General features: G+C 35.2%; 1 protein-coding gene across 1 annotated transcript; it reads left to right on the top strand.

Annotated features, from left to right (window-relative positions):
* The first annotated feature begins 12,656 nt into the window (after positions 1-12,656).
* LOC131077091 (transcription termination factor MTERF9, chloroplastic-like) lies at positions 12,657-14,082 on the top strand. The gene has a single exon (XM_058014512.2). It carries the CDS (start codon positions 12,768-12,770, stop codon positions 13,821-13,823), a length of 1,056 nt encoding a protein of 351 aa, XP_057870495.1. The 5' UTR covers positions 12,657-12,767; the 3' UTR covers positions 13,824-14,082.
* The last annotated feature ends 224 nt before the right edge of the window (positions 14,083-14,306 follow it).

Below are 14,306 nucleotides of genomic sequence, written 5' to 3'. Positions count from 1 at the left end.
CATTGAAGAATATATGGAGAGTAATGAAATATCTAAGGAAGCAGTCCAAGAGGCGAGGAGGAGAACTCAACAAGCTGAGAAACCAGTGAACATTGACTCAACCGGTATGGAAGCCTCTGCTCCTAAGCCAAAGAAACCTAGAAACATTGATCCCTCATCCGGTTCTACCAAATCAACCAAATCTCCAATCAAGCCATCCGATAAGGGTGAGAAGAGGAAGAAAGAGAAGGGCACAAGAGTTTATGTCACTGTGAAGGATGATGAGGAGACTGAGTTCAATGAAGAGGTGAAGAAAATGAAGACCAAAGGCACCAAAGCCACAAAAGTCTCTAAGGACAAGCCCTCTAGTGAAGGCCAAGCCAACAAGAAGCCGAAGATATATCCAAATAAGCTTGTTATGATAGTACAAGAGGTTGAAGAAGCCTTAATAGTGCAAGGTAATCTAAAGACTCTTTATGACTTTTATGACAAATTCGATGACTCTGACAAAAGGATTCTAGAAGAAGCCTCTGTAAAGTACTTAAACATTTTCAATAGGGCTCTTGTAGAAATAATGTCAAAAATTCCAAAAAGCTTATATGATATTCTGGGAATGAGAAGAAATATTGCTAAAGCAGAAGATGAAAGGTTAAAAGAGTATGTAATAGTTAATATATGTTTGGTAATAGCAGTAGAGGAAATAAATAGAATACTCAAAGAGGCCCAAAAACATTTTAGGAACAAAACAAGAATTAATAAGATAAGGATTGGGAAAGTAAGTGAAGTAATAAAGGATGGTGAGGCAATCTTGAAACCAACTTTGGAGAGGAATCAAAATGTTGTTGTATCAACCAAAAGATGATCAAGTTGATGCGAATGTTCCCTCTATTCTAGAAAAAGAAGATGTAGATAAAGATAAACATGAAGATGAGTTGAATAAGGGTGAAGAGAAGCTAGGTAAAAAGGGTGAGGATACTCATAATCCTCTGGATCAGCCTGTGGAGAATCAAGGTCTGGTTGTTAATGATGTAGGTCTAAAAGAGGTCAAAGCAGAAATAGATGCAAAAGAGAAAAAGGCCGAAACAAGAGATACTACAGAGGATGTGAAAGATTTTCTTGAAAAGGATAAGCAGATTTTTGATGATTCATCACTGTCCCAAGGTCCTATTAACTTAGCCACTCTCTCTCTCCTTTACAAAAACTGAAGTTAGCAACACTTGCTTAGGCTAAGACAAGAGAGGAAATTTTGAAGTCACATATGGAGGACAGTGACCTGTTGACTCTTGCATCCAGTGTCCTAGAAAAGATTATGCCTACCTATGTCAAGGAAACTTCAAATTCTCCATCCGGGCAACTTAAGAACCTGATCAACTCCGTGCATACTCATTTTGAATCATTAGAGAAGTCAGCAGAGATTAAGGTCCAGAATGAATTTGATGCTAAGAGATTCAATGAGCTACAAGAGATGGTTGCCAATGATAAAAGAGTGTTAGACACATGTGCAAAAGGTATCCAAGATGCCTTATCAGGAGGAAATGTCTACAAGTCCTATTTATCATTTTCTAAGTTTGTTGCAGACATTGAAAAGCAAATTATGGAGAATGAGAAGATACTGATAGGAATATCACAGTCCTTTGATCCTTTGTCAGTCTCGGTGGCCAGTGAAGAAACTTAGGTTATAACATTGCTTGACAAGATCAAGAATCTGAGCCATGAAAAGGAGAAGATTCTTAGCAGAGTTGGTGAGCTCCGAAGCTTCATTACTCCCAAATTAGACACCATGCTCAGTGCATTGAAGGAAGCTTAGGATGCTATTGCCACAAATGATCCCACAGATCTCCAGTCAGCGGAAATGCAAGCATATATCTTCAGTGGCCTAATCTCAGTTTTGGAGTGCCTTAAGAAAGGTTGGGATAGAAACTTGAGCTCATTCAAAACCATTTTTGCAGATAGTTTTAAGTTCATGTAAAGTCTGTGTGTACATATGCTATTGTATATAGAGTTTTGGTTTGAATTTTGACATATGAATCCCTACCTTTGCCATTGATGTCAAAGGGGGAGTGTAGGGAAGTGAAAAATGTTGTACACAAATGTTGTACTCATCTTAGGGGGAGTTCCAGAATTTTAAGATTTTGAGTTTTGTAATGTATATATGTCGGTACTGATTTCGACACTTAGTCATTTTTCACTAAGTGTTGCCATCAATGTGAAAGGGGGAGATTGTTGGCAAGCGACACTACACGGGTCATCAAATGTTGTCATTGATGGCAATTCAGGTCAGTAATTTCATTTGTAGTTCATTATTTGCCTATACCATAAGTCTAAGTATAGATTTGATCAAGTTTGGTAAAGTTAGGACAAGGCATCTGGCAAAGTTCAACATTTTGGTCGATATTTCATTTCAGTTGGATATTTTGTGTTGCAAAGATATGGGAAGCTTGATAGATGTCTGGAGTACCTTATTCCATGATTTTAGCCTCCGATGATAATTCATGTGGAAGTTAGAAGATCTAGTATATCAGTTTTTGGGTTGAACAATACAGTATGACCGACTTGTGTAATTGATTAGTGTGCGGAATTGTTGGAGCCAATTTGGTTATTGTTTTTGTGTTTGAGGATGTTTAGCCGATATTTGGGAAGCATGTGGACAATTCTTTTTGGCCCGCATATACATTGGAGATCGGATTCAATCGACAATTCATACACGTTTGGTGAATATGTTATATGTTCTTGAGCTAACATGTAGTGGATGTAATTTCGTGTTGCAGATATATAAGGCCGATGTAGTTGATCATTTAGATTATGAAAAAGGTTGTGTGATAGATGGCATGTGGTTTCACGTTCGCAATTCAAAGATTTATGATTTGGATTAATGTAGGATAACAAATCAGAGCAGGATAAGGAAGAGTATGAAATGTTTGTAAATGTGGTTAACCGGAACTATAATTTGGCATTTGCATATGCTATTGTTTAGTTCATATACTTCAGTAATCTGATGTAATTCATTTGTAAGATAGTGAGTCTTCCTTGGGTTGTAGCTCTTGTTGTTTTTGAGCAGTGAGCTCTAGGCAATATGCCTGAATGCATGTGCATTCCTAATTGTACTATTTCTATACTTCTGCAGAGTATATTTATATTGTGGGTTCATTCCATTATGGTTTTTTCCTTAATCGGGTTTTCATGTAAAAAACATTGGTTTTATGGTGTTGTGAATACTTGGTTTTTGTTCTTGCATCTTTCTTTTATTCATATGCATTAAGTGGTTGAAGGATCAGATTAATAAAGTTAAAGATTGCAGAACACTGGTTCACCCCCTCCTCTTAGTGTTCCTTGATTCCAACAAACATGATATGCTATGCTAACATGATATGTGCTAATGATAACAATGCTTCTAAATGCTTAAGCTTATGATAGAGGCAAAGAGAGACAAAATCTGGATTCTAAGATTGAGACTTGGTGACCCTTGATAATGAAGGGATGAGTCCTATCTATAGAAGAAATGGTCAAATGAATGGTTAAGATTGAATTATCTTAACAAGGGATAGGATTGCATGATCCTTAATCCGTGTGACATTTTCAAACCAATCATATGTTGACAAGTGTCAACATGAGAAGGCTTGAGAGGAGAGAGAAAAGACACTAAATGCCTAAAGAGACATGATGGTTACCTTAGGGGGTTTGGTTAGGGTTAGGTTAATGGATAATCCCTTTATCCAAGGGATAAAAGAATGTGCAAGGGTTAAAGGATATAGTGTCATAAAATTGTGCCTCCTACAATTTTAACCACATTTGAGGTCCTCACCTTGGCGACGACACCCTCCTTTCTGTTCAAGACCTCTTTCTTCATTTTCACCCCTTGACCCCTTCTTGTTTGAGCCCTGAGGTAGCCTCGGGACCCTATCCGGGCCCCAAGATAGGGCAGGACAGGAGTGTGGCACCCCTGTCCCACCTTCTTAGGGTGGCCCCAAGATAGGTTCCCTCGGTCCTATCTACACTTTGGGATCCCAAATCTCCCCGATGTCGGCCTTTGGTGAGATGAATTAATCTTCCGAGGCATGTATAAAAAGGGAGTTGTTTTTCTCATTTGCATAAGAAGGAATTAGATAAGCAAGCATAGGCGAAGATATACATCATCAAGCATTCAAAAATTCAAGTCTTCTTCATTCATCCATTGGAACAATATTACAACATTCATTTGCTGGTATGTGTGTGTGTTAGGGTTTTGTCATGTTACATGCTATTCCATGCAACACTCGTGATTACATCCAAGAAGCAAAGCAATCATCATCAACAAGTTGCAGATCTACAAGGTATACATTTTCATTGTTTACAATCAAGCATTTGCAATTACTTTCTTTCAAGGTTGATTCCTCAACCGGAGTTTGACTGAGGCAAACCCCTATCCACAATCCCTTTTCCTCTCTTTTATGTGTGTAGGTTGCAAGTGCGCAACTGTAATTGCAGGTTTGAGCTTCATTTGCAAAGATGGAAGAACCCTTTTCATTTTGTGGATTTTGTGGAGGACCATGTACACTCCCGCCACGATCCTGATGACTTTTCTCCAAATTTGCAGGGCAAATCCGTATCAGTCTAGTTAGCTCAGATCTGAAGTCACAATGCGATCCTGAATCGGTAGCTCCTCATTTCACTCATTTTCTCTCTCTTTTCGACATAGTCAACAAGTCAACTTTCCTATTTACAAAAGAGGGCAAAACTTACTACAACCCTTGCAATCCACTTGGAATTCACATCCTTGTCTCCCTTGGATTTGGATCTAGTGGATTCAAGCCCCTCTTTTGAATGTAAAGTATCTCCCATTGAAAATCATCCTAGTGACTTCCTTTCTCTCTCCTAGGTGGGAAGTCACTAGGGTTCAATTTTTCACTTTACAATGGATAACCATGGTCAAAGCAATGAATGTTTGAAGAGACTTGGGGGTTAGATGAACGGTTAAGTTAGTGAAAAAGTCTCTAACCAAGGGTCAAAGGTGAGTTAGCCTTAAAAGCTTAGGAAGACTTTAGAGGTTAACTTGTGGAAGGGAGAAAGACTTTAATGGTTTGAGAAGTGACACATTCTAATCCTTAGTTTAGGAATGTGCAAATGCTTGGGGGGGGTGAGGTGAGGGGGTTAGGATAATTAGAAGTGGAAGAATCTAGAAGAAGGGTTAGGCATGCAACTGGCATATTCTAGAAAGTGCAAGTGGGATGAATTTAGGATTTTAAATAAATGTTAATTTATTTAAATGAGAAATGAAGATTTAATTAAATGTGGTAGGGGATTTAATAAAATAAATCAAATTTATTTATTTAATTAATAGTCTGAATTTGGCTAGGTGAATTAAATCAAATAAATTGAATAATTTATTTAATTAATAGAAGAAAGGGTTGAATGAATTAAATATCAATTTAATTAATAGTTGAAAAATAGTTGATAGATTAATTTAATGTAAATTTAACTAATAGCTAGATGGATGATAATTAAACAAATATAAAATTCATTTAATCAAGTGGACAGAAATAGGTGTCTACACTATGTAAAGATTTCGAAAGAGGAGTTAATTCTTGTATAAAGTATTTAAATAAAGGGTCACTGGTGTTGTGGGTACTTGTGTGTTTATATGGTTGGAAGAGTTATCATTGATCTTGATGAAGCCTTTGTTTGGTTTTTGAAACTTGTTGAACGATTGTTTAATGCTCTTGTTCTTATCAATCAAAGTCGTTGAAGAAGAGGATTCAGATTGGCTCACTTGAAGTTGATAGTTATGAAACACTGCACATAATTGTGTGAAAAATATAAATTTAGAAAATAGAAGCTTATCTCTAATATCCTTTTGCAAATTACAAATAAAAATTCTTTGAACATCACCATTAGGCACACGATAAGAATTTGTGAATGCAAATGTTTATACATGCCAATGAAATCAAGCACTTTTACCTTTAACTCCTTACTTACAATGAATCAAATTAGATAAAGTAATCTAAGGACCAATGTTATTTTGAAATTGTTGAATGAATGTATTAGCCAATTGTGAAAAAGAAGTGATAGAATAAGGAGGCAAAGATAAATACTGTTGTAAAGCTTTATTTGTAAAAGTGAGAAAATATTTTTGCCATGAGTCTATGATCATGAGAGAAATTACTACACAAGGTTTGAAATATTTTCACATCAATCAAGGGGTCACCTTTTTCATTATATAACTCCAACTGGGGAATTTTCACATTCTTAAAAGCAACAACATGAACCAAATCATTAGATATTTGTTGGCTACATCATACATGGGGACATTGAACTTAGATTGGGGTAAAGAAGCCAGTTGTTGTTGTAAGGATAAGACACTTCGAGGTAGGTTATTGATAGTGGCTTCAGTGAATGAGTTGGAATTGGACATGTTGGATTGTGATGAAGGTCTAATGTTGTGACAGGTAGGTGGAGGTTGAGAAAAAGGAGGTGGAAAATTATGGTGTGTTAGTATAGGAGATGGTTGGGAAACAAATGGAAGGCTAATGGAAGGAGGTATGTAAGAGTATTGATTAATAAAATTGCCCCCATGACTAATATGTGTAGGATTAACATTTTGTCTAGAGACAATCATGATAAAAGATGTATATATAGACACATTAGGGAAGGATGTAGGCATATGAATGGAATGTTCCACTTGATTTGTAGGATTAAAGTAACCAAGAGCTTTCAACAAAACTTTTTATAGGCATAATATTGGTATCAATAATATGAGCAATGCCATGTAACACTTCCACACCTATTTTATCACTTTGAACTATTCTCTTCAACCTATCAATCAAGGAGATTTCCTCACTATTTGAATATTGTTGGCCCATCCATTGTTGAATCTCACCCAACTCATTGTCAAGTTTCCTCAATTGTTCACAAGTAACCCTAGTTAGTGAGTCATCCTCTTCATGAGAAGTATGAGGGGAATTGTTCTTAATAATGTTAGGTATGTCTTGTGTAGGGATTGAGGTTTCACCAAAATTCCTATGGAATAGGTTATTCAATATAGGCTTACACGCCTTAGTATTTAAACTTTGGGAAGCCATAAGTCTATAACTTCTTCTCACTGAGATGTTGGATGTAGGTGAAAAGGTAACAAAACTCATGCACAAAGGAGATTTTGAATGCAAAGATTTGAAATCACAATATTTTAGATAATGTGAGCTATATTTATGGTTAAACAGTATAATTTCTTTTTAAAACGATTGACTAACCAATTAGATACTCTAAAAAAATGACAGATGTGATAACTAAATGCTTCTAAATTTGAAAATAGCATGCCATAGCAATTCGATTTGAGCATATAAATGATAAATTATGCAACCCACAAATCGATTTTCTCAAAATAAATTAGTTTTTGTGAATTGAACCTCTAAATTTATGTAAATTAAGTGCATAAATGATATATGAATGCAAATATGGTTTGATTAAGTGCATACAAATCATATATGAGAATAAAAATTAGAATTAATACAAAACACTGAAGAAAGAGAAAACTCAATTGATCCAATGCATGAAGATTGAATGCAGATCAAGTTTGTTTACCTTTGTTTAGTTGACATTGATTTGAATGTATTTTAATATTAGATCTAGAGTTAATTATGAAGAATTGACATGGAATAACGAAAACATCAAGCAACAAATTCTTAGTTTGCATATCTCTCAGTCTATTTTCATTAACAAATGTCTGAAAGTCTAGCTAAACCTAGGAGTGATTGTGGAGTCCTCCCCATTTCTCAGAGTTGTTTAGGGTTGTATTAAGTCCTCTCCAATTATTCATTTATCCCCAACTAGGTTTCTTAATTTTTTTGTGATTTGATGTCATGTGTCTCTTTTTTCAATGGTTGAAACCAGGCCACACACATTGACAACACGAAATTATTATTCTTCTACAGAGACTTGCATCTAATGATCATCCAATTCTGATTTTCCTCTTCCAAAATGCATGCTATGGTCAAAGGATTCGAGACCATTCCAAGACCACCTGATGCTCCTATTGATTCCACAAAATGATATTCCAATGCCTCCCTATGCTCATTCTTCTCATGCTTTCATCTTTACTCCATTTTGTCTCCTGCAATAAGAAGACTAAATCAACTTTACTTTGGTCAATTTGGCACTTGACCAAACACCATTTTTTAGGGGCATTACATTCCATGTTAGTAGCTTCATTGCCTTTTGGGAAGGAGAATCTCCTTCCTTGATCTTAATTTCATCTATTTGTTCACATTAGCAGCTATTTCCTGTTTCACATTGTTGGATTTTGGTCCTCTCTTTCCTTTAGGTTTGATATTTGGTTTCTCAGTTTTGACTGAGATTGTTCAATGCTTCTCTCTGCAAATATTTCCCCTTCTTCATCTTCAAAACTCTCTTCTTCTAAGTTTAAGTCACTATCCACTTGTTCCTTTGCTTCATGATTAGATTCTAAGACTAGAGAGTTGAAAGAAGTCCAGTATCTTTCTCTTTTTCCTCATTAGGACAATCTGATAGTAGTGCATTCTTTTCTAACGACTCTTCCACCTATGGAGTTGCCATTGTTCCTCCTTCTACTAGGTCATCTTTACCTTCTACTATCTCCCCTACCTCCACTTCTCTATTTTCCTCATCCTACTAGAGACTTATATGTTCCTATTCCATGGTGGGGTTCATAATGCAATTATCCTTCTGTGTGTCCTTCGTTCCTTTTCCCTGTAATTCCATTTCTTGTTTCTTGAAGGCTATTTTTTGGAGTCTTTGTTTGATTTGTAAGTTTTCCTTCCTTTTCCACCACTTCTAATATTTGTTCATTTCTATTGGAAGGTTCCCCTATGGAGAATCAACACCTCTTTCTTTCTAGAGTCTATTTTGTGATCATATCTCATAGGCATCTACTTTATTGATCATCATTGTGATCCAACATTCTAGTTGTCCATGGCCCTTTGATTTGAATTTGGGCCATAAGACCAATTGATCTTCCCTTTCTATCTCTTATTTGCACATACCCCAATTAGTATGGATTTCAATCTCTCGAGGAAGTGAGGGATAAGGCATCAAACTGATGCAAATTCTAGCACAATTCCCAAAACATTTGTCTTCCATTTTCTTAGCTACATGGACAAAGGGTTCGAGTTTTCTCCCAATGTTAGCAAGCATGTCTTCTTCCCAATATTTAGTTGGGTGATTGTATAAGCATATATGTATCGGCCCAACTTCAATTTTTTGTTTTCATTGATCAAAATTGGGGCTCCAATCTTTCATAAAAATTCCAGTGCCATCCATTAGATAGGGCCTACTATTCATTACTCTCCACCTATCCTTGTTGGATGGGAATTCTACTAAAAAGTATCCATTTGGTAGTGTGAAGCAAAACATTCTTCCCCTAGATTTTGTCACACTAGTTCCTCATTTTGCCAAAAGATGACCATCCTCCCCTATTTAATAAACATCCCTACATCTCTCAATCTTGCTACTGAATTACTCATTGGGTTTCTATCTAAAAAAACACAAATACACATACATGGGATTGTAAGGGCCTTGGGACATACCTTGTGCATTCGTCTCTTTGTCTTTAATTCACTAATTTATGGAGATTTCCTCCTTGCTCCTATTGTCTTGCCAAAATTGTCCATACCCTTGATCCTTTAATCCATCCTGATGAAATTTCTCAGCAAAGTGTCTATGTCGACCTTGATCCAGATTGGGAATGGTAGGGGGAGCCTTTCCCAATCTAAACCCTTTTTGGTCCCTTAAGGGTTTAAAGGTATTAAAATGATGCTACTTCATTGTGTCACCTCACCAATTTTGCATCTGTAGATCAGGAAATTGAAAATCATCAAAACAATAGCAATTAGGACAACCACAAAACCTAAAGCTGCTATGAAAGCAATCCCAATCCAATCAATGAAGACATAAAGACAAGATATTCAAATCAAATGAAATCAAAGCAAACCAACGCATATATCTCCTTCATGTGGCTCCATTTTTCTTCTTTCACCTTCAAATTTGATTTGGATCTCACCTACAAGTGCAAAATGCAAGTGGAAAGCAAGTTATTGAGAGATGAAATTTGTAGCATAAGGTTACTCGAAAATGTGATTGATTGATCTTTTTTCATTGAAGAAAATCATCCAATTTATAAACAAATTGGAGAGAGGACAAGATTAGCATGAAGAGATTTAAAAGGAAATTCAAATCAAGAATGGCAAAATTATGGCAAATGTATGACAATTTCTATGCAAGGTGTATGACATATTATGCGCAAATTATGGCAAGTTGCTATGCAAGATGTATGACAAATTATGACAAGATTGAAATAGAAATTAGGAATTAGGAGAAATTAGCAAATTAGAAAATTGAGGAAAAAGATGAAATAGAAATTAGGTGAATTAATTAATAGGTTTTCATCCATTAATTAATTCATGAAAGAGACCTAGGACTAAATAAATAGATTTATTTAACCCACAAAGAAGAAGAAAATGATTAAATGAACAAATCATAAAACCCTAGAAATAAGAGGACAAGGAATTTGGTCAAGACAACAAGAAATTAATGTAGGTTCGATCATGATTCTAATTGACAAAGGACCAATGTTGATAAATGATTGAGATTGGTTGACAAAAATCAATGACAAATTGACCAAGATTGACAAGGAGATCAAATTGATAGGCGCCAATTGGCGAGGAACAATGACTAATCGATCCAAATCGACATGATTGAAAAGGACAAGGATCGATGACGAATCGATCGCAAAATGACAAGATTGACAAGGACAAGGATCGATGACAAATCAATCGCAAAGTGACGAGATTGACAAGGACAAGGATCAATGACGAATCGATCACAAAATGACGAGATTGACAAGGACAAGGATCGATGACGAATCGATCACAAAATGACAAGGCTGACAAGGACAAGGATCGATGACGAATCGATCGCGAAATGACAAGATTGACAAGGACAAAGATCGATGACGAATCGATTGCAAAATGACGAGATTGACAAGGACAAGGATCGATGACGAATCGATCGCAAAATGACGGGATTGACAAGTTGATAATCACAAATGATTACTAAAAGATGATTGAAAGATTGACAAGAGGACAAAAACCCTAATTCTATCATCGATTAAGATTGACGATGTCCAAAATGATGATAAATGAGCACGCACCATGATGCGACAGGATAAGATCGACCAAAATCATGACTGAAGATTGCTATCGACAAGACCTAATTCGAAAGTGATAAAAATGAGGAATGCAGAAGAAGGACTCGATGCTCACAAATGATAAAGACCAAGTGCGCAACATAGAAGAAATGTTAATGTGACGCAAGAACCCTAAAACAAGGCAATGCACAAATGTTAAAGTATGACTCCACAAGCGTTGACCATTTTTAGATGTCTACAACATCAAATGTAGTTCCCTTGGTTGATGATATTTTGAATCAAACCTTTTTGAATCATTTCTCGATTGCTTTGTCCACTGTTTCTTGCTTTTGCCTAATTCCCTAAACATATACCTTTTCCCTTGTGGGATTTTATTAACGCTTGATAGAAAATTTGGACTTGTTCATGATTGTCTGTAGCTCCCTAAAGCTTTGCCAACTCGAGCCCGAAGATCCTCCACTGGAAGTTCTTTATCAACTGCATTTGCCCATCTACCAATTATAGGTGCATCGCATCACTGCTCCCTGTGATCCTACTCCTCACTCCAACTTTGCTCTTGTACAAATCTGCTCCTGATGCATGATTAACATTTACTATTCTAAACATAATTAAGTTATATGTTAATTAAAGGCCACTAATCATAATTTTGATAAGATCTATTTAAAATAAATGGTAAATGCTAACTTTTAATTCAATTAATTGAAAAAATTACATCATCTGTACCTAATAATAATATCAACTGAAATAAAAGTAAGAATATTATATTTATTTATGGAGAGCAATTTTAGTTTTTGAAATTAAACTTATAAAAAACAAAATTAGATTATTAAAATTAACTTATTCAACAAATTAATATTAGGTAGATGATGTAACTTTAATTTTAGTTTATTAAGTTAAAGAATTTAACATTTATTAGTTTATAAATGTGTCATATGTGTTAATATTATTAAAATTAACTTAAAATGAACTTGATTATATTAAGTTATTAATAATAATACTAATAACAATTCTTGTAAAAATAAATGGTACATGGTAAATATCTTTTAAGTGTCATTCTAAGTTTAACAAAATATTTGCAGATTATTTTATAATAATTTTATTTAAAAATTATTAAATTAAAAAATAGAAAAAATGAAAAAAATTATTATCAAATTTAACTAAACATTAACACTTCGCCCCAAAAAATCTTATTGGAAATATTTGTGTTTGTAATAAAAATATTTATTGTAAATATTATAGTGAAAATATATATTTTATTAAAAACATATATTTATGTAATATTAACAATAATTTATTAAATAATATAAAGTTGTATAATTAGAGTGAAAATAGGTCTATTTAATGATTAAATGAAAAATATTTTTATTTATGCGTTGACCCCATAGTGCAATGGTTGTTGAAACTTTGTGTTGTTACGGGAGTCTCCGGTTCAAATCCTTGGACGCTCCAATATATTAATTTTTTTATCAATTGAATAATATTTTATCATGTTTTATCTTCTTCTCTTGTCACTATGTGTATCAAATGTTAGCCTTTCGCTCTCTCTTTTTCTTTATCTTCTATGTGGTGCAATGATAAAACCCTAAAGCAAGAAAATAGCGCCATTCGCTACTAGTGCAGACCCAGGTTATCTTGAATGGATTGCTTAGTTTGCCGTTGCTCAGTTTATGATACCAGGGTCTCTCTTTTTACTCGACCTGCATCCCTGGTATCTCATCTTTCCTTTGTTAGATATCCACCAAAAGTCCTCATTATGTCAAAATTTTCATGGCGTATATCATGTGACGCCACACCCACAAAGCAGATAAACCCACAAATAGAAGAATCGAGACAGCGCCGCCATAATGCCATGAAACAATTCTTACTCGAGGAATGCTGTTTTTCTTCCTCTCAAATCACATTACTGATAAGCAAAGACCCCAGCCTCTTCAGAAGAAGATCCACAGACAGGGCGTATAAGGCACTTCAGTTGCTCAGAGACTCTGGATTCACTGTAGAGCAGATAAGGAAAGCTATTATCAGAAACCCAACTATTCTTATTCGTTCTGTTGATGACCATTTGAAGCCTAGAATCGAATACTTGAAAACAATAGGGATAGCTGAAGAAGATGTGAATTATATCGTCTGTCGCCATCCGAGAATTCTTACTAGCAAATTGGATATAACTCTTGCTCCGAATATCCTATCACTGATCAAGTTTTTTGGGTCAAAGGCTAACCTACTTAAGGCTGTCAGGAGGGCACCTTGGGTTGTGTCCTATCATATTGAAGTAGTGAATAATAAATTGAAGGTTTTGGAAAACACAGGCCTCCTAGAGCATGAGATCAAACGAATTCTTGAAAGGGATCCTCGATTCCTTTGTTCCTCTGTAAGTAAGATAGAAAAGAATATGGAGTTCTTGACATGTACTGTAGGGTTAAAACCAAATGTTGTGGTTAAATATCCCCAATTCTTGAACTTGAGTGTAGAGAGGAGGATGAGGCCACGCTATGAGGTGTTTAAGTATCTAAATGCATCGCGAGCTGGCCATGACCTTACAACCAGTTTGGTTACAATTCTGACAATAAGTGAGAGGGATTTCACTCAAAGGTTTCTATCCGGCAGTCCTGATGTCAAAAGGTTATATGAAAAATACAAGGGCAAGACTGTGGATGTTGAAGTAACTGAACTTTTACCAACTCACCCAAGATAATTTAGAATTGAACGGTGATTTCAAGTGCATCAGGTAGCATTTTTTAGGTATGTTTTATTGATGTTACTGAGGGGTGTGCTTCTATCCACTAAATCTAATTTTTCTTGCAGTCCATTTTTTCCCTTCAATAGTGAAGAAAAATTATGGTTCTACCCTGAATTAAAACAGGACATTTATGAAATGTATGGCCATGGATTAAATCTATGTATTATAAACGATTCTTTACATTTGGTGTTGAAACCATTGAATGTTCCTCGAAGATTAATCAGGTACAATCTTGAATTGGTTTATTTTTTTAATGGATTCAACCAAATTAATAGATATCAGCATCTCTGACTTAAAGCAGATTACATCCATTTGAATATTCTGTAAGTCTCTTTTGGGTAAGCTGTTACAAGGAGGGGGATCTATTCTGCCAAAAAAATCACCACAGATTAGAACTGATCCAATCTCATATTCAAGATTTGAAACTTGGTAGATGAC

Source organism: Cryptomeria japonica, chromosome 9 (assembly GCF_030272615.1).
Source record: "Cryptomeria japonica chromosome 9, Sugi_1.0, whole genome shotgun sequence".
In the NCBI taxonomy this organism is placed as follows: Eukaryota; Viridiplantae; Streptophyta; class Pinopsida; order Cupressales; family Cupressaceae; genus Cryptomeria; species Cryptomeria japonica.
Note: the sequence above shows the minus strand (reverse complement) of the source record. Positions and strands in the feature narration are given on the sequence as shown.

Bases quoted from the DNA above. Each gene is read 5' to 3' on its own strand.
- LOC131077091 (XM_058014512.2), top strand. From the start codon at position 12,768: ATGGATTGCTTAGTTTGCCGTTGCTCAGTTTATGATACCAGGGTCTCT.